Consider the following 21,585-nt stretch of genomic DNA (forward strand, 5'->3'; position numbering starts at 1 on the left):
GTTATGTGTTTCATGTACCTCTTAGGATCACGTGAAGGTGTCAAATTGATTGTACACACACTTGAGTTGGAGATATGTTTTTGGAGGAACCTAGATTTGTGTTATAAACATTTTTGGGACATGTGTGGGATTTTGTAAATGAGATAATTGTCTTTCTAAATGAAATCTTTTGTTTGAAAATTAATGGTGTTACACCCTTTCTTGAATCCCTTGGATTGTGAAATCCATGTTGGAGTGATTTATTGGTCGTGAACTCCATTTGGAGTTCACTCCTTGACCGTGAACCCTTTTGGGGTTTATTTGATTGATTTAAACATTAATATATTCACTTATATTAAGTTATAATATCATGGTTCACTTAACACTCAAGCTATAATGTAATTATTAGCTTATAGATATGCCCTTGAAGTAATAGAGGGTATGAATAAACATAAGGATCGAAATGGGATTTTGGCTCTTATTAAATTGAGAATAATGGGTTGTTACAGAGATACTCTGCGAGAGGAAACGTAGGTACCAAATTTGTTGGAGTGAGGTCGGACAGCGGGTTATGGGGAGTATTAAGGTGGTACTCAAGACCACTGAGCTGATTTAACAGGTTTGGAGTAGGCTCCAGACAGCTTATAGTCGACAAAAGAGTTATGTCGACGGGCGCCGATCATATTTAGAGTTCTAATTGGGGGATATGGTTCTCCTGAAGGTGTCACCTTGGAAAGGTGTCATTTGATTCAGGACGAGGGTCAAGCTGGTCCCCAAGTATATTGGTCCTTTCTGGGTTTTGGCTCGGGTGGGTGGGGTTGCATATTGCTTGGATCTTCCAAATAAACTCATTCATATTCATAGCACGTTTCATGTCTCTCAGTTGCGGAAGTGCTTAGTGGATGATTCCGCAGTGGTACCGTTGGAGGATATTTAGGTGGATGACCGTCTAAACTATATTAAGAGACCGGTGATGATTCTTGACTGGAAGACGAAATCCTTGCGGAACAAGCTTGTTGAGTTGGTAAAGGTGCAATGGAAGCACCACAAGGGTTTAAAGTGGACTTAGGAGCTGAAGGATGAGATGAGGGAGCACTACCCGGAATTATTTGGAGCAACAGACTTCGAGGAAGAAGTTTGATTCAAGCGGGGGAGAATTGTAACACTTGGATTAGGTATGTTTCCTTTTAACCCTTCGTATTTAAAGTATTGCATTTTTGGTCATTGTGGTTAGTACGTGGGGCATACCATAATATATGCTTAACGTACTACCGAGCGTGTGATCGCGAGTTCGAGCCTCGTACGTTGGGCGTAATCTGGCTAACTTGAAACCCTAAATTTTAGGGGTTAACCCCTATATAAGCTCATCAAGTCCCATGATCTTGGCCTTTTACCAGCCTTCATATGCCCTAAACCCTAAATATTGATCCTTAGCCATCATTTTGTGTCTTTGATCTCCTGAGAAGAAAAGTTGGTGTTTTATTACTCATTTTGAAGGGATAGAAGAAGAATGAAGGTGCATTGCTTGGTGTGAAGCTTAGAGATCCAGAATCATCATTCCTTTTGCGATTCATTTGAGGTAAAAAGATCTTACCTTGACAACTCTTTGTATGGATCTTCTTTTGAACTTGTTTATGGCCATTTTAGTGCATTTTGGTTGGTTCTTATGAGCTAAGGTCGTTTCAGGAGCCTAACCTTGTAGATCTGAGCATTTTAGGGTCCCCTTGTTCATAAAAATGCAAGCTTGGAGGTGTTTATGGACTCATGCATGTGTTAAGACCCTTTGTTAAGTTATTTTGAGCTCTAAAGGTCCATTAAGCCATGCATGCACATAAATTTGGCAACTTTATGTGATAAACCACCTTAGAGAAGCCAGATCTAGGTTTTAGGTAGAAGTCTTAATCAAATAAGTACTGAATAAGGAAGGTTAGCAAAGTCGAGGAGTACGTTGGGCGTATAAGCTGGTACGCCGCGTGTACAAGCCTCAATGCGAGTACACTTAGCGTACGAACTGAGTACGCCCCGCGTACTTAACAGTTGGGCTTCGAAAGGTTTGGGCTCACAGTGTTGGGCCATGTTTGTACTATGGATGATTAGGGTATTATTGAGCCATCAGAATGCTATTTTAGGCTAAAAATGGGCCATATTGGATTTCGAGTGATTATTTTGGAAATTTGGCATTTGGACATCTGGATTGGGCTATGGCCTTGAGGCCAAGTTAGGGAAAGGGTAAAAAGGTCTTTTACCCTAGTTTGGACTCTTAGTGTGGGTCGGGATTCAATTATTGATTGGATGATTATTTTGTGATTGTTAGCGCGATGATTTTAGCGGGCCAACAACCAAGGATTCTTTCAGTGAGATTCGACAGTACGAAGTGAGTTTCCTCACCATGTTTAACAGGTCTAAGACACCAATGCCGACCCATGATCAGTGATGCTAGGATACTAGATGTCTATGTGACTCTTGTATATGTATGTGCTAATATGATTTGTAGGTTGGACGGGGCCCGTTATGCGAGGTTGGGGGGGCATTATACTCATTGGGCGGGGTCCGATATGCGAGTTTGAGTGGGGTCATTATACTCAGTGGGCAGACCCCGTTATTCGAGTGTATGCGAGGTCCGCTAGTCTTATTGGGCGGGGTCCGTTATGTGTTTATTTGTATATGGTATGTGGTATGTTGGATAACTCACTAAGCTTTGTGTTTACGGTTTCAGTTTATGTTTCAGGTACTTCTAGTTCCAAAGGGAAGAGTTTGCGATGATTGCATAGCACATACACCTCGTTCCATATTTTGCGATTTACTCTGATATGAGATGACGATGGATACACTTGTTTTATTTGGATTTTTATGATGATGTTTTTGGGATATTAGTTTTATTAATCTAAAAATGAAATTTTTGGTCTTATTTTTAGGACGTTTCATTTTTTTTTTAATAAGTGTGTTTTTTTTTGTTTGAGCAGGTTGTTATACTGGATCAAGTAACCACTGAATATTCATGTTTCATTCTATTGGTAAAATCTAATCTCAAATTTTGATTTGTTTGTTTTCATTTTTACAAAATTGCCATCCACAAATCAGATCATTTTACATAGGAATGGAAAAGAATGATATGCATGCATCGGAAAATCACCCTCTCCGCGTCTCTCGAAGGGGTTCAATTTCTAATAATGAGACAGAAAACAAATCTATAGAATATAGTATTGTAAGATTTAAATTGTTTATATTATTATTATTATATGATAACTATTTTTTACCACATAATTACATCAATGAAATTTTTTTCTTATTACGATATCATACTTTGTGAAAATTGCTTTATATATGTATGATATTGCTATAATTTGGTATATTTGTCAAAGTTCGATGCTATAATAGAAAAAAATAAAAATATGATGCTATAATAAAAATCAATTAAGGTACATTACATAAATGATCTATTTGTAACAAAGTTACACAAATGGTCCCTATACGTGAGACAAATTTACAGAAATACCGTCTCGCGGTTCATAATGGGATCATCCTAGTTGCTTTTAAAAAGAAAATAAATATTCCACTTATCATATAATTTAATGATTTTTCTAACAAATAATTAAACCGAGTAAGGGTATATTAACAAAAAAAAAAAAATAGGAAAAAGATCATAAACTTGTTTAAACTTTATTCTATACCTTATTTATTTATTTATTTATTTTTTATTTTTTAACTTATCAACCAAATAAACAACCTTTAGAAGCATGCCAAACAAAACATTTATAGCATTAATCGGTTTAAATTAGGTCATTTAATTTTCGCACATCAAAGAGTGGGTCTATTGATGCATTATCTAGGGTTTTGAAAGAAAAAAAAGGGACCAAGGCTAAAATCGAGAAAAACAAAAGAGGGGGTGTGTAATGACAGTTTTGCCCTTTATGCGTTTTACTTATAAACCTGTGTATTAGGGTTTCTTCCATTTGTTCAGCCGACTGCAGGAGAGCGCCGCTGCCCTTCGTTACAGAGACCACATTACAGGTAATGCGATGCCTTTCGCTTGCTTCATCTGTTTCATCGCTTAGAACCCAAGCACATTTACTTTGTTCCTTTTTGTTATTTTGATTCTGTTTGAATGTCTTACAAACGAATAACGTCCATTGAAGAGTAGTGTGTACCTTGGTTCGTATGTATTTTCGGTGCCCGATAAATTTTAATTTGTTACATTATGCTCTGTTTAATTAGGGGTGCCTTATGCTACTGGATTTCTTTGATATGAGTTGCCATTGAATTTAATCTAAGGGTTTTGTTAGCTCGGGAATTATCGACTTGAAGGTTTTGTACGAAATGAGTGATTTTGTACTTGATTAGTAGTAGGACCAATCTGTTTGGATCAAACAGTTGAGGTTTCATTTGTTTATACCATCAAAGGTTCACTGCTTTGTGGCTTCATCTTCATTCCTCGTTGATAACTATCGACACCCACAATAACCATTGGAAAGGAGCCCAAAGAAAGAAAATTTAATAGTCAAATTGAATAGTGTGCATTTAAGTCTTCCATCATTCCATGGTGTAAACGAATTTTCGTTTGTATGCTGATTTTCAGGTAAGAATCAATGGCACCACAGCAGAGGAAACCCCATGTCAGCAGGAACCCTGATCTAATCAGAGGTGTGGGCAAGTATTCACGCTCACAAATGTACCACAAGAGGGGTCTATGGGCCATCAAGGCCAAAAATGGTGGAGCTTTCCCTAAGCATGAGAAAAAAGCCATTGCTGCTGCACCAACTGAGAAGCCACCAAAGTTCTATCCAGCTGATGATGTGAAGAAACCCCTTGTCAACAAACGCAAAGCCAGACCCACCAAGCTCAGGTCCATAATCTATGTACTTTATAGTATATACTATAAATAGATATACTGCAGTGCTATTTATTTACATGTATAGATTATATGTATTATGTGTATTGAATATGTTTGTTATATGTATGTGTTCAGATCCAGTATTACTCCTGGAACTGTGCTGATCATATTGGCTGGGAGATTCAAGGGGAAAAGAGTTGTTTTCTTGAAACAACTTACATCTGGACTGCTATTGGTTACAGGTAAAAATAAGTCTTCTTATTGAGTTTCAGATTCTTTTTTGCAATGGTTATCTGAACTTGTACTCTACCTTTCTTTTTTTAGGTCCTTTTAAGATCAATGGTGTTCCTTTGAGGAGGGTAAATCAGTCATATGTGATTGCTACATCAACCAAGGTCGACATCTCGGGGGTGAATGTGGAGAAGTTTGATGACAAGTACTTTGGAAAGAAAACTGAAAAGAAGAAGACCAAAGGAGAAGGCGAGTTTTTTGAAGCAGAGAAAGAGGTAACTTTACTTTGACTACGCAAGATTGTAGCTTTTGTCCCATTGACATCTGTTTATGCATGTTTTGACTTTTTTTTTTTTTTTTTTTTTATGTGTGTATAGGAAAAGAGCTTGCTTCCACAGGAGAAAAAGGATGACCAGAAATCAGTTGATGCAGCTTTGATAAAGACCATTGAGGCTGTTCCTGACTTGAAAAGCTATTTGGGTGCAAGATTTTCACTCAAGGCAGGCATGAAACCACATGAGCTTGTCTTTTAGATGAAGTGTCTTTGAGTTAATTTTGTTTTCTTGATTATGTTTGTGTAAGCTCTAGATTTTGAGGCTGCATTCTGTCAGTTTTTGATGGTTGTCAACGATGAAATTACCTTTTTTGCTATTGAATTTTGGTATCTATAATCTGCATCCTCTTTGAAACATTATGATTCTGAAATCGTTTTGTATTTGAATCACATTTGCTGTAGTTTGAAGATTTCCAGACTAGGACTACAATGTTGCTTTAGGCATGTTCATAGAAGGGAAAAACATTTATTATTGTAATTAATTAAACATTACATAGAAACTGAAGTCAAACATGTTAAAAAAACCAAAACGAGGAAAGATTCTTGCTTATGCTTTGATGATTTGATGCCAGTTAGAGTAAGCTATCTGTTTGAGCTGGAAGTCTCTTAAAGAAGTTTCCAGGAACCGAAGGCAACTTGCTTCTAAACTTAGGGTGTCTTAACATGTATAATCCCCCACCTAAAGCCACCACCCTAACAGGAGTCACGTAAAGAACAACAGCTAAACAAAGGCAAAATACGACAAAGAGACTTGTGGCTCGAGGGTCTCTCCAACTAAGTAAAGACCCTATCCGCTCTCCCTGTGTAGCCAAATCTCCTACCACTGTTTGAATCCTCCCAGCAATGCTTCGAATCCGGTCGTACCTCATTCGGATAACATCTGGCGGTCTTGATGTTGGAAAAGTGTCAAACTCTTCGTCGAGTTCGTCAGGGTGCACTGCCTCGGCCCATGAAAGTTTTGGGTCCATATGAGGCGGGTGTCGGGCTCGGAACCTATAGTTCCATAGTCCGATCAAGAACATGTAGAGACAGATAGTCGGAAGTATCAGCTCGGGATACCACAACAATATCAAAAACAAGATATGAACGAGGACTGTCGTGATCGGGTTTTTCCATTCTCGGACATTGTTGAACCACCGACTAACAGAAAATAATCCTGAAAGCAACGACATGATCCTAAAGAAGTTCGCTTTGCTTCTTCTCATGCTCCACATGTGAGAATCAACATCTAACATGTACTCAACTACCTCTTTCCGAAGGGGTGGTTCGGCTCGACCTAGACGTGCCGCCACTATGTTCATGGCTTGGTATCTTAAAGTTTCGACTTGGTTAACTGTTAACGGGTTCAAGTAATGCATCTTGGGCAATAAAGGGTGTGCATAGATGTACACCATGTTGGCTAGTGATAACGTGGTGAACCGAACCGCAAGTTGGAGCTCACCCATCTTTTTCACCCCAGAGGGGTGAAGTACGAGAAGTGGGTATGAATGTGTGTATATTCGATGAGTTTCGAGAGTTGATATCCGAATCCTGACCTTCCCGATTCTTGAATCTCGTCCAGTATCTGATTTCTCGGCTCCCAAATGACAGTTGTCAAAAACACCAAGTGTGATGACCGTACACGGATCGTAAACTTCCCACGTATATTGCTCATTCCATTTAGGGTTCAACGTGTCGAGAAACGTTCGTGTCCGTACCCATTTTTGTCCATACTTCGCCACACAATAAGCATCAGTGGAACCTCGCCCATCATGCATCTTCATCGGAAGCAAACCTTCTGCGCCCAAAATTCCAACTTCGAGAACACCACACGGCTGCTTCCATAGTTGTTTAGCGGTCGGTCGCTGATCGCTTATATACAACGTCGATTCATCTAAAACATGGTATCCCCCTTCTAAGCAAACCCTAATATGCAATCTACTAGAAAACCTAGTTTCACCGAGTCCATACTTCTCAAGATTGAACCATCGAGAATGAACCGGCCGATGATCAAGTCGCTTCTCGAACATTGTCAACGGTAGACTCAATGCCCCGAGAACCTCATCTCTCGAAGGATGAACCCGATCCTCAACAGTGAGAACCAAATGTTCCTCAAATGGCTCGGCTGCAACAAACACAAAATCTTCATTCCATAGAGGATTCATTGTACGTACGGAACTTATCTTTGTTCTCAATGTTTGGTTTCCCACTTGCGCCTTCACGGAAACATCCGGAACACGCGACCTATCGTTCGAGATAACATCTTGAGCTTCTATCACGTTCACCCGCAAATACCAAAGTTTCGGTGACACATAAACTTTCGATCTGACATTAAAAACACCCTCTCCATGAGCAGACGAAGCGTCTGAATGCCAAGCTTCAGGAAATGCTTCGTCTGCTTGTGTTCCCATCCAGACTGCAACCATGATCTCCCCTTGGCCCCGTCGGTCCGTCAGTCGGTACCACTGCGCAGCCAACGGGCTGTCCGGCGGCACTCGTGTTGGAATCTCGTTCAAATCGAAAACCACTTTTCCAATATAATCGTCTCGCCCGAACATCTCTTTATCTTTTACATAAACTTCTAAAGTTGATGATTGAACACGGTCTTTCGAGAAGGCAAAGACTTGGTTCCATTCGGGGTTTGGTCTCTTCTCGAAATGCCTTGTTCGGCCTCGATAATTCCCGAGCTTGACCTCGACATACGGATCTGACCCAACAGGAAGGTCTTTGGCCTTCACGACACGAACATAAAGATGGTACGTTTGTTCCACGAGATCATATGTGGTTGCCAATCGCTCACCCAATTGTGGGCTTGTGTCTTTGAGCTTGTAGTCATCTTGTTGGAGAGGGGGAACTCCGGGAACGGGTTCATGGTTCATTTGACGATTTCTTAATCGGATCATTTTGGGGATTCTAAGTGTTTGTGTTGTGACTTGTGAGGTACGATGATACGATGGTTGGTCTTAAACTCTTAATTAAGGCCATGAGAAGGGCCAGCCGCATCGTGGTTAATGTTCCTTTTGTTCATTCTTTGCTTGTTAGTGAAGTGACACCATGCATGCATGCATGATGTGTTGATTACTACTACCTTTTGCAGCAAGTAACCTCGGGTTCTGTGGGGGCAAGGCATAACATATACCTTTGCAGCAACTAGGTGTGTAGAAAACAAAAGAAATGACAATTAAACGAGAAAATTAAAATATATGTTCCTACTTGCTATTATATTAATATATGTTAAAATATAATCTCTGTTGGGTCTAGAAAACGAAAATGAGAGGAAACGAAACACTATCATTTCCAAACTTGATGATTCTATTCTAGTAAAGGCTAAAACAGTCTTTCTAACTATGGCACTTTTATCCAGGCACAAAGTACAACCTTAGCCAGAGAAGCAATGTTGATATGCTTTGCTTCATCACGAAGTGCTTTTAGAGGACATTCTATTCTTGCTTACACAGGAATGAATGTAAAAAAACTTTGGAAAAAGATTATACAACAAGTTAAAAGGACAAAGCAAAAGGACTCAATTCTGGAGATGATGAATTCTTTTTACCAACTTTTTCGTATTCAATTTTGTGTTTATATATATCTTAAGATTACATTTTGTATAAAGACTATGCTCGGCAACTGTTGTATTTTTGTAAAAAAACGAAATTTAGTTTATAAACTTTTATAAACAATTGATATAAATCTTAAACTTGATTGTGATGGTTTTATGGTTTATGCAATTGCTTTTTGGTTTTTAGGCCAAGGGTGTGAATGTGAGCTATCATCCTCCCCTTATTTTAGTTTTTGTCTAACATGTCATTTTTCTTTTTTCTCATCACCCTCTTGTGGCTAGAAAATGATCACATATCCCTCTCTTCAAAATATCCGACAATGAGATGTACTGTATAATAATACGAAGTTAAAAAAATATAAAAAAATAAAAATGTGGTGGAATGGTGTCTCACAGGGTGGGTACCGTACCAAAACACCCACACGGTGTGGTGTTCTCTGCACCCACTGCAGTGCTACCTACTTACATGTAGATATTTTCAAGAGCCTTAAAATAAATCTTCTTATTAAAATATTGTACTTACAACCGACAAAATAAATAATCAAACATATTAATTAGATAATATGTTTAAACATATACAAGTTAAATTCGATTGGATGTCACCATGGATTATAACTTCTCCCTATTTTTTTTATTTTGTGATAACTAATATATCATCTATGATCTCAAAATAATTATTAAAATAAAGACCCAACTATTACGAATAAAGTGGTTTGGGAATTAGGAGGTTACAAGCATCTAAAGACACTTTAAAGGGATTTTAAACTATCAAGATGACAACTTCTACTCAATAAACATATACTTTTTAACCTTTATAATAAACTAATCACAAATTTCACAACTTTGCAAAATACCACTGGAAGATCTAACTGTTTAAGGACCAATTACTGCCATTTTAACAATTGCAACGTTCAGGATCAGTTTGTATTCAACAATGCCCAATTTCAGCAGTAGGACATTTTAACACCAACGCTGGATTTAAGCACCCATGCACTAGAACAACCCTCCTTCTTCGCATTGCTCAAAGATCGAGTTTTGATTGCAATCATTGCATGAATGTTTTTGTGTCATTTTGAATATATCAAATGATTTGGATTTAGAATTGGAATGATAAAAGATATGTTGTGTGTTTGGTTGGTTGGTAAAATTTGGAATAGAATTGAAATGCAATCTTGTTTGGTTTGCAAAGAATTTAGATATTTATGTTAAAATGACAAAATTACATTCTTTTATTTTGTATTTTACAAAAAAGTTATAAAAGTACTTCTAGAAACTTTAAAATAGTTATAATCTTTAGATATTATTTTTATATATGATATTTTTAATTTTATTCAAAAAAAAAAAATTAAAATTTGAACTATATAAACATTATCAAATTATTACAATTAGCGGCTAGAGAATAAAACACTTAATCCAATTTATTCATCTAAATTTTTGTTATTTCTTCGTTATGTACTTATGTAAAGTTTCTTTTTAATCTCATGGTTCTTTCTTCCTCACTTTTCTCATTCACTTATGTTTTCACACCTACAATCTTTAGTTAAGAAAATGAGTTTGGAACTAAATTGACTAAAGATTAAAAGTGGACATGGAGGATTTCAAAAAAGTGAAATCGTCTAAAGTTTTAATCGACTTTATACTACAAGCTCAACACGTATCGTCTCAAAATTACTCTGTTGTAACAATCACTAGTAGAATACGACCATTTAACGTAACATCCTCATATTTGATTTTTTCTTGTAAATAAATAATTACTAGAAAAATAAGGAAGACACATGAATTTGAGTATTTATAGTCTTTAAATAGAAAAAATATGAGTAAGGACTAGAAGTGACAAATTGAGCAAACTTGTCTCTGTTAGCCTTGATTTACTTTGTTAGATTTGTGATGTTGGGGTTTAAGTTTAAGTTAACATAGTTTACTTAAAAGAATATGGAAAATGGTGTCATAACTTGGAAAAAAAAATAGAAGGGTCATTCTTGCATACTGATCATAAATAAAAACAAGCTTTAGATAATAATCAAGATTTGAGATAAAGGAACTTATGCCATGGTGATTTTTAGGGTTTTCATTTTTAAAGTTGATTATGAGAATTATAATCATGTAATGTAGTTTTACTAGATTTTCAGTGTTAAATCAAGCTTAGATTATGTAACTAACATCAAACTTTGCATCTATGAATTTGATTCACCATTTGGTAGTGTTTTGGGTTTCTAAACCCTAAATATTAAAAGGAATCCGAATTTCAATAACCATCCCGATGTTGATGTGTTTTCAATTTTAACCCTATATATGAACAAATATTACATTTTAGTCCCTTAAGTATAAGAAAGAATGCAAAATGGCCCATAGTGGCATTTTGGTGATTTTAGGCAATAGGGTAGTATGCTGGGTGTACGTTTTGTACGCGGAGCGTACTGAGGCGGACCCGAGTACGCTGGGCGTACACCTCGTACGCAGGGCGTACGTGGAGAAACTCCAAACCCTAATTTTTAGGGTTTGGTCCATATATAAGCATCATTATAGCCTCATTTATCATTCCCTCATCAGCTCCCATCTGAGAATTCGACCCTCTGGCAAACCCTAAGTGAGAAGGGTGTTTTGAGCTCATTTGTGTGCCTTTTTGGTGTTCTTGAAGCAGGAGAAGTTGGTGCAAGGACCTTGAAGCCTGCAAGCAACTTAGATATGGGATTCCCCACTTGCTAGCAACCTCCTAGAGGTAAAAAGTTCATAACTTGATCATTCTATCTTTTAGATCTAGTTATTTCTTCATTTAGGGCGTTTTTGGTCCCAAATATGGTGATTCTTGAGCATGGCATGCTCTTAACCCAACAAGTCGTCCTTTCAGACCTTATGAGGGGTCTTGAGTCATAAAAATGTGGTCTTGATGGTTAGTTTTACTCCATGCATGCTACAGAAGGTCTTAAGGCATTTAGATGTTGATACTTTGTGTATTAAACACTTAATAGACATGCAAAGTCATAAAGTTGGAAACTTTATGACTCTTGATGGTGTTTTACCCTTGGATTTGCAATTGGACGTGTTAAGTCAGAGAAATAAGCACTTAATCGGTTAAGTAGGGGATTGTTGCGTACGCTGGTCGTACAGAAGGGTACACTGCGCATACGTAGATCTGGCCCTGATGCCTCGAACAATTAGTACCCCCCGCGTACGAAGCCTAAGTCGACTTAACTGTGTTAACATCATTACTGTAGTTGCTAGGGATCTTCATGAATTGTATGATATAATTGTCTGATTGTATGATGCCTGGTGGCCTATGGTTATTCTTGAATGAAATTGACATCATTACTGTAGTTTCTTAGTGTATGCATTAAAATTGTATATAACTAAGATTTTATAGTCTTAGAATGTTTGATTTGGCCTTATTTCCTATTCCTTGTTTGGTTGTGGGCTTAGGGTAGAATCAAGTATTTGATTGTCTATATGATTCAACGTTATGTATGATTAACATACACGAGTGTTGCGGGGTTGGTGGGAGTTGATGGTTTTAATGCAAAAGAACATCCTATGTGCTCATGCAAAACCCTAAAGCTTGGATCTAGGCTTCTCTATTGTACATGTAATTCATCCAAGACTTGTAACCTTAGATCTAGCATGCATACTTTGAAATTAACACTATAAGAACATATCTAAGTGATTACCTCTTTCAATTGGCTTGAAATCCTTTGATTCTTCTTGGTCTTGAGCTTAGAGTCACAATTGTAACTCCTCTAATGGCTTATAAACACCACACAAGCAAGAAGGCTATTATGAGAGAGGAGGAAGGATGCTAAAATCGGCCCTAGGGTTTCTCTTCGAGTCAAAGTACCGAAAATTGCAAGCAAGGGCCTTTATTTATACTGTAGGCTGCTAAGGTTTCACTCTAAACCCTAATGGTCAACTTAGTCACCAAGCAACCCATGGAACTTTCTGGAATAGGGCCTATGGACGAAAATATGATGGATCTCCATCATAATTTTGTTCCCCCTTAGGCCATTAGGTTTCTGTAATGCCTGTGTTTCTGGGCCTGTCATTAATGTTGATATAATAGTCTAGGTTAACCTTTGTAACCCGTTGTGAAATAATATAAGTGTATTATTTGAGTATTATGTGTTTTGTGCTTAATTGCTTAATTATGTGGTTTGATTAATTAAGAATAAAAATAAGCGTCAAAATTTAAGTATAAAATAAACTTGATATGTTTGGATAATGTTGTAGTAGTTGAAGCAAGGTTTCCGAAGATATAAAGAATGCCGAAATCCGAGTTATAACGAAGAAGTTATGACCTGTCGAAGTTTCGCGACCGAACCGGCAACGCTGAATAACGTAAAAAGTGAAATTTACGTCAGAGCGATATTTAACCTTAGTGATCTGAACGAGAGTCGAAGATCTCGTTGTTAGTATCGAAGCGATAAAAAGTTAGGCGAGAACGGACGTCAAACGAAGAAGTTATGAATTTATAACGAAATTTTCTGTCCCGGCCTATTAAAAATAAATAATAAAAATAAAGTCAAAATTAGCCGACGGAGTCTAAACGAAAGTTGTAGAGCGTAGTCTCACCTTCGCGTGGATATAAGGAACGTCGAAAACAGAGTTCGTATGAGGAAGATATGAATTTTCGAAATTTATTAAATAAATAATAATTAAATTTAATTATTAAATCTCGGTATTATCCGAAGGCGAGTCATCGGACTCATCCGAAGTACGCCCCGCGTACACCGAGGTATGTCGACATTCGCACTCGATTTCTTCGGTACGTAAACAATGACGTTTTGGATCAGTACGCCCCGCGTACTCCGAGGCTCCAGCCTCCTATAAATAGGATGCGAGGGCAGCCAACTCCTTTGCTATTTTTCTCTCCCTTCTCTCCCATTTTGCATCGATTTGCGTGCCAGAAATACCCCACAGCCCCGGTATTATTCTCGACCCCCGAAGCAAGTCCCGAGACCCCGAAGATCCCGAGAAGTGCGGTTCCCGAGCCGAAGCTTTGCCTGAGAGAAGTTCGATTTTTGTAGAGATCTTCCAGATCTGCTGAGGATTACTACTTCTACAAGCCGTAGTGCTGTCCGATCATATTCTGATCAAGTGAGTGTGTAGTTACTTTCTTCTAACGCATAATTATGGAGTATTTTATACAAAATACATGTTATGTGTATAATTTTGTTGTTATGTGCGTGAATGTATATTCACTCTCTTCAATATTATAGATCTGATTTGTTTTCTATGAAATACATGTTATGTGGGTATGCCTCATCTGTTATGTGAAATATGTATTGAATGAAAATGCTATACAGGTTTTAAACTATGTATCAAAATATATATTTTTATCTACTAATATGTTGGGTAGAACATGGGTAGATAGTTGGTGTGTAATAAACAGATGAGAGGCCTCGATGTTGTTGTTGTTGACTTAGTTATTCAGCGGAGTATGGATAACGACCACAGACTCCTTCTAGACAGTCTCGTGAAACGCTAGCAGGTTCATAACCTGTAGGTGTTGTAAACGATGTGTTCACCGGTGTACTCTATCCCCCTCATGGTTGCCTTTATGATATCTATTGTTGAGGAAACCCCTTAGCAGTAATATCCGTCCCGATGAAAATCCTAGATTAGGTCCCTTGAGATAGATGTTGTTTTAGGGACGTAAGGTGAGGATAACGGGAATGGGTAATAGGGATAGTGATTGGTTGGTGAAATTAAATATAATTTATTTATTGTGGGTTGAAAACCCTATATGCTCACCAGGCTCCCAAGCCTGACCCACTCAGTTTTATTTGTATTACAGGAAGTGGCGCAAGGGCGTAAGATGGATGAATCATCGAGTTGTTTTGTTTACAAGTCTGTATATGTATATATTTGTTGAATGACTTGTAATGTTATCGTTTATGCTTTATGGTCTGTATCGGAACATGACATCCCGAGTTTTGATTATATAATGAAAATGCATCTCTTGATGAAATGCTTTGATAAATATTATTTTATCATGTTTTGTTTTGGGAACAAATTCCGCAACACTTTTAAATCAAAAGGATTTACTCTGAAATTATTTTAAAAAAGCATAAATGAAATCGGTCTTTTTTGACAGTGAAGTTTGGGGATGTCACAGTTTCCCAGCCCAAAACTCAGCTATCACACATTTGACAGTTTAAACCCCTTTATTCAATTAATCTCTTTTAGTCACCGAATTAATTCTTAATTAATTTATGACCAATATTAATTAAATAATATGATTTCTCCTTTAATATATAATTTTTATAATATATTAATAAATCATAATATCTTCTCCCTCTCTCTTAAATAACGTTGTCAAGTTGCTTTGGTGAAGACAACCCAAAAGGACCACGCATAACCGGGTCAAGTACATACCAAATATAGTTACGGGCTTAGACACTAATCCAACAGAAGTTTCATGGATGAGTTATGTGGGGTCAGCCGGCCAGTTGAGGAATGTCTAGCCTTTCTTTAGGAAGTGAGAATAGGGTGTATGTGTATTCTAGTGTGTGCTATTAGGGTTGTTGTGATGATCTTCTGAGATAAATACGGGAAAGTGCGGAAGGTAGTATTGGCTCGTACAACTGGAAGTCATACTACCTTCAACACATGACCCGTATGCGTAGCAAAGAAGTCGCAACCCCTAGGGTCTTGTTGTGAATTGGTTCCTATGGTGTGATATGTGTTTCATATTATTTTCAGTATGGTGTTCATGAGGGGATCTAGTATGTGCTATTAGGGTTGTTGTGATGATCTTTTGAGATAAATACGGGTAAGTACGGAAGGTAGTATAGGCCCGTACAACTGGAAGCCATACTACCTTCCCATATGCATAGCAAGGAAGTCACAACCCTTAGGGTCTTGTTGTGAATTGGCTCCTATGGTGTGATATGCGTTTCTTCTGATATCTTTCTGGTTTATTTTCAGTATGGTGTTCATGAGGGGATATAGAGTACGAACCGGAATGGGTGGCCAGGATAGGCCAGGGTTGACTGAGGACCAGGTTAGGGAGATGATTCTTGCTGAGGTTGTTTCTATTGTCTGGGTGTAGATACCGGAGTTATTTGGGTCTATCAAGACCGCTATGATGGAGTTCTTTGATGATCGATATGTTGCACTTTCTGAGGTTTCTGCTATTGTAGGGATTGGTGGGGGGAAAGCATTCTGGTACCAGGACTTCGACAATACGAACCCCCCTGTGTTTGATGGGGTTTAGGATCCAATCATTTCCATGAGGTGGCTATCTGACGTTGAGGGATGTTTCTTTACGTGCTCCTGCCCAACTGATGAGAAGGTCAAGTGCGCTCTAAACCTTCTTCGGTCAGGAGCGAAGGATTGATGGAGGCTAGTTACTGGTTCATACACTCTAGAGCAGAGGGTTGTTGTATCTTGGGAGCAGTTCTCTGAGATGTTTCGTTCAAGATACGTCCCTTTGGTGGAGAGAGAGGGAGAAATAGATTAACCCAAGAGTATCTAGACCTGAGGTAGGGGACGGAGTCGGTGATTGAAATCACCAAGATGTTCACTGATGGAGTGTTGTTCTACACTAAGTTTGCTACTTCTGAGCAAGCTCGTATGACCCAATACTTGAGCTTGATCAAGACAAATATCTACCAGTTTGTGTCCAATCAACGATATGATTCACTCATTGAGTTGCAGGAGGCCACGAGGCGGCGTGATATTAAGATGGAGCTCTAGACGAGGGAGCTGAGGTAGGCCCCTATGCATTTGCAACCTGAGGCAAAGAGGTTCAAGTCCGCTGATGTGAGATATGGGAGTCAGAAGATCCGCATTTGTGGTAAGTGCGACAAGGCTCATGAGGGTCCTTTTCGATCTACTTCTGGATGCCACAAATGTGGAAATGATAATGTATCCCACTAGGAATACGTCAGACATGACAAAAACGTCAGTCTGATAGACGGATTGGGAAAAGGACAGTGTATGTCTAACACCGCATCCTCGCCCTCGTCCTCGCAATCCTATATTCATTCAGTGGTGCCCAAGCGCCAAGGTCAATGTCATGAAAAAATAGTACTAATTGCCTCCTAGAGCGACAGGTGTAGCGCTTAGGGCGCCACTCCTGGCAAAACTACACCAATAACAAACAACCACTCATGGAGCACAATCTACCAATCGAAAGCCACCTGTCCCAGCCAAACCTAAAAAAAGTAGAAGGTACTGTTGGGGATTTGTCCCCTCGAACAAACGTATAAAAGGGTCCCTTATCCTCCAAAAGAAGGGATCAAAAATTCTCGCCCCTTTCATTTTTACCCAAACTCTCTTAACCTTCTCTCTAAGAAACCACCTGACTTGATCGTCGGAGCCTCGTTCCGGGACTGCCTCCCAGATGACGACTGACGATCTTGTTTTCTTTGTTGTGATTCTCATGTTTTCATTCTATTCTCCAAAGAGACGAAATCAAGCCCGTGACATATCACAACAGTTGGCGTCATTCGGACGTGCACCCAGTACGACACAACCCATTTTGCAACATCAGGCGCCAAAAATGACGGATAAAGGACCGATATGGCAGGAAGGTGACGAAAACATCCCAGTTAGACCAATGCAATCCCTTAACGGAAGCGGTCCGTCAACACAAGAGGGGCAACTACTCACATAGGCACCGACATCGCCGCCAGTCGGCTCCACAGTGGTGTTCATTGCTAGTCTATGGTGACCGTCGCCCGTCGCAACGGAACATCTGGCCACGACTACCACTAGAACGACTCAAAGAGCACCGACTATCCTATAACAACAAACAACAAGTCGACTACAACCATCGACACGGCAGGCTGGGACCAGCGTTCGGTCCCCCGACACCATTCTATCATCCACACCACTTGCAGGCCACCGGTCTTCCCCAATGGCCGCCATGTTGCATATCCCACTATTCTCCTAGCAACCACCGTTCAACCCATATTCATACCATTACCAAGGTGTGTACCCTCAACACAGACACAAACCCACAACATTCAAAGCACGCCAACACAGAGGATAAACGCACACACTGCGGGGCTAACAGAGTCAAGTTCGCAACCGAATAAGCTAATGCACACATACCCCACATAGGCATTGTATATGCCTCAAGCGACCATGTACAACCGCGAGTACCATTACGAGTACGACCAAGGGTACAACAACCCATATCACGTGCAACAAGCGATGGACAATGGAGCACTCAACTACCCACATACGAACACCCCCGTAACAAGTATTAGATCGACGTTCTGCCAATAACTATTACAATATGAAATACCGCATTCCGCCATGATACCAACCATCCCAAAGTATGACATTACGATGGATCCTGATGAACACATAGACACCTACGAGTGAATAATGACATCCATTCGGATGGACAAGAGATTTACCTGCACCTACTTCCCGATCACACTACCGAGAAATGCTAGCAAATGGTTCAAGGCACTATGTCCGGGAAGTATCTCCAGCTTTGAACAATTGATGTACCTTTTCCTCCACAATTTCATGCAATTGAGGAAAGTCAAAGGAGATGCCAACTCTATCATGGCATGCAAGCAAAAAGAGGGAGAATCAATACGTAACATCCCAAAAATACAGGACAAAAATTTCACTTTTAAATACGTCATTATAAAACCAACAATGTAATAAAACATTTGTAATGTCATGTCATGTCAGAACCAAAGTAGAAATAATTAAACAAGTTATCATAAAACAATATCAGAGTGTAATCCCAAAGATTTCATGTGCGGAAAACCATAGTGTGATGCGCTGCGATCAAGCCGACTCCTTTCCTTTAGACACGAAGTACCTGAAACCAAAACTGAAAACCGTAAGCATAAAGCTCAGTGAGTTCCCCCATCATACCACATACCATACAATCATATCACATACATATTGTCAGGCATTTCTGGGGTTCCCGACCTACCCAATACGGCCATTATGGGGTGCCGACCTACCCATGCGGCCATTTTGGGGTGCCGTCCTTCCCGTGTCAAGCCATTATGGGGCGCTGACCTACCCATGTCGAGCTATTCTGGGGTGCTGACTACCCTTCGGTCCTAACAACCGAACCTCGGGGACTATTTCACCCCCTACTACAACTATCACATATAACATAACACAAACATAATATCAGACATATATGGGGTGCCTGAACTACCCTTCGGTCCTAACAACCGAACTCGGGGACTGGTCCCCTCCTACTACCTCTATCGCATATAACATAACAAACTAGCATGCAAACATATCATCACATATTGTCAGACGTATCTGGAGTGTCTGACTACCCTTCGGTCCTAACAACCGAACTCTACTACTATCACATACAACATATCATGCTAGCATATAACATATCATGTAGTAGCAAACCTAGATAATACCACAAAGACAATCATCTATCATACATCTCCTACTGGTGGGCCGGCATTGTGACCTTAGACCCACCGCTACTGGAAGGTAACTCACCTCATACTGTTGAAGTCCCGCAGACATAACCCCACATTGCTGAAGTCCCGCAGACTTCACCCCAGCTGCTAGATGACAGATTCTCGAATTATCAACACAAAAATAACACCCAATTAATAATTGGGTCCCAACACATAATCATACGTACATTCTTTGGGTAATTACTACATTACCCCTCGCTTGGCTTATTCAAGCCCAAGGCCCAATCCGTAAGCCCAAGGCCAATTAGGAATCAAAGCCCAACACATGGCCCAATTTTCCAAATTGGGCCTAGGCCTATACATGGTCTCATTCTGAGGCCCAACATCATATAATCATTAAGGCCCAAACTATGGCCCATCTATGGCCTAATTTTCCAAATTAGGCCCAAGCCCCTCACATGGGCCTTACCCTAGGCCCATTAAGTTACTCTAGACCATTTGCTTGATCTTGGATAGTCCATTTAATAACCCAATCATCAAGGCCCAACAATAAACCCAAGTAAAATTAGGGTTTCACATAAAATGATGATTAGGGTTAAGTTTCCTACTTAACCCATTAAGGACTTAATCTATTAAGGACTTAATCCATTAAGTCCATTATCGCCTAGATTAATATTTGCCAAAGTTTATTACTTAATATCTCAAGTTATTAAATAATTCTTGTGTGTGTGACCCGATTAATTCTTAAAGTTAGCGTTTCATTGGCATTAGGGTTTTCCAAACCCTAATTAAGGTTTCTAACCCAATACTAGCCCATTAATTAATTTGTTGGGCTTTTAGATCAATTAGGGCTTTATTGGGCCTATTAAGCCCACTAGAATATTATTAAGCCCATTAAGGTTTTATTGGGCCCATTAGGGTTTCAAACACCCTAAACGAATTGAACTCAACGAGGCAAGCACACCGCCACCCGACAAGGCGGCCGGTGGTGGTTTGATTTTTCCTTTCGTTATTCCAATTTGTAACTTACACTTTACAATGATAAATCTCAAAATAAACACACACACTAAACCAAATAAACACATACACAACCACCTTATGGTGGCCGGTGGTGGTAAAGGGTGGCAGCCACCATGGTTGGCAGCCATGGTGGTTTTTCCATGGTTCCATCCAAAAAAACGCACCCCCACCTGATCAACAACACAAAACACACAACCATATGGGCTGAAACACGAAAGAAACACACCCCCAACGGAAATCTTGTCACGGTAGGTGGTGGTTGCGCAAACAGGCACTTCGTGGTGGCATAAGGCGATCGGAGGAGGATGTCACCAGCTACAGCCACCCGGAAAGGAGATGGTGGTGACATTGTAGCGGCAAAAAAATGCGTAGGCACGCCAAGAGTGGCGGCACACGGGCTTGATGTCGTCTTCAACCACCTTGGTGTTTGCCATGGTCTTTCTTCCGTCCTACCACATCAACTCTGACAGCTAGGGCTACGATGGCGCTTCAAGGGCAAGGCCGCAGACGGCCGTCGGATCTTGCGGTTCACAGCTTCGCTGGCGGCTTGGAGCAACACGACGCTGGACTATTCTGGTGCTCCTCCGGCGATTTGCGACCTCGACAGCGGAGTAGCGGACGGCAACAGGTGGCGATCGGATCCTGGGATGCAACGGCGGCTGGGGGAACTCTCATATCGTGGTGGCGACTATAGAAGTGTATTAGATTTAGGGTTGCTCAATGAAATAGTCTCCAACGGGAATGGAAGGCACGAGTTTAAGTCCAGTGACCCCATTCAAACTTTTAACGAATTTGGCAACTCTGGTCCCTCCATGCCCCTTTTTCAAATGTAATCCACATTTTACCTTTTTAACCCCTACCATCTAAATACATTACAAAGTAGGTCCGAATTTTACTAAAACAGTCCCTCCTCTACAATTATTTTCAAATGAAGTCCCAATAATTTACCAAGTGTTCCCTATCTTCATAAATAATTATAAACTTAGTCTGGAACTTACACTTTTAATCCCCGACTTCTAAAATTGTGACCAACAGCTCACCGAGACCAACACCTTGCTATATAATTATTTATTTTAAAGCTACTATTCGTTCATTAATTTATTTATTTATCAAATAAATAAACAGGGTATTACACAATCCACGCATATTATGTTCGGTTTACCCTCGCGACCCTTGAGCGTCCCCGACCACAAGGAATTTTTAGTCACGGGCGCCTTCGCCCAAGGGCTACTCCCAGGCCCATTGTCAAGGAAACTACAGGGAACAGTGCCAAAATCTAGGATGAGCTCAAATA

The 21,585-nt window shown here is 39.6% G+C and overlaps 2 protein-coding genes across 2 annotated transcripts; one reads left to right on the forward strand and one right to left on the reverse strand.

The window, feature by feature from the left end:
- Positions 1-3,867: 3,867 nt before the first annotated feature.
- Positions 3,868-5,712, forward strand: LOC145041945 (large ribosomal subunit protein eL6). The gene is made up of 5 exons (XM_078990197.1): positions 3,868-3,990; positions 4,556-4,822; positions 4,946-5,052; positions 5,135-5,316; positions 5,419-5,712. The coding sequence occupies exons 2-5, from the start codon at positions 4,566-4,568 to the stop codon at positions 5,572-5,574; spliced, it is 702 nt and encodes a 233-aa protein (XP_078846323.1). The 5' UTR covers positions 3,868-3,990; positions 4,556-4,565; the 3' UTR covers positions 5,575-5,712.
- Positions 5,713-5,827: 115 nt separating this feature from the next.
- On the reverse strand, positions 5,828-8,322 carry LOC145041944 (multiple C2 domain and transmembrane region protein 2-like). The gene has a single exon (XM_078990196.1). It carries the CDS (start codon positions 8,255-8,257, stop codon positions 5,948-5,950), a length of 2,310 nt encoding a protein of 769 aa, XP_078846322.1. The 5' UTR covers positions 8,258-8,322; the 3' UTR covers positions 5,828-5,947.
- Between the last annotated feature and the right edge of the window lie 13,263 nt (positions 8,323-21,585).

The sequence above is a fragment of the Lactuca saligna genome, chromosome 4 (genome assembly GCF_052625555.1).
Source record: "Lactuca saligna cultivar CGN05327 chromosome 4, ASM5262555v1, whole genome shotgun sequence".
Classification (NCBI taxonomy): domain Eukaryota; kingdom Viridiplantae; phylum Streptophyta; class Magnoliopsida; order Asterales; family Asteraceae; genus Lactuca; species Lactuca saligna.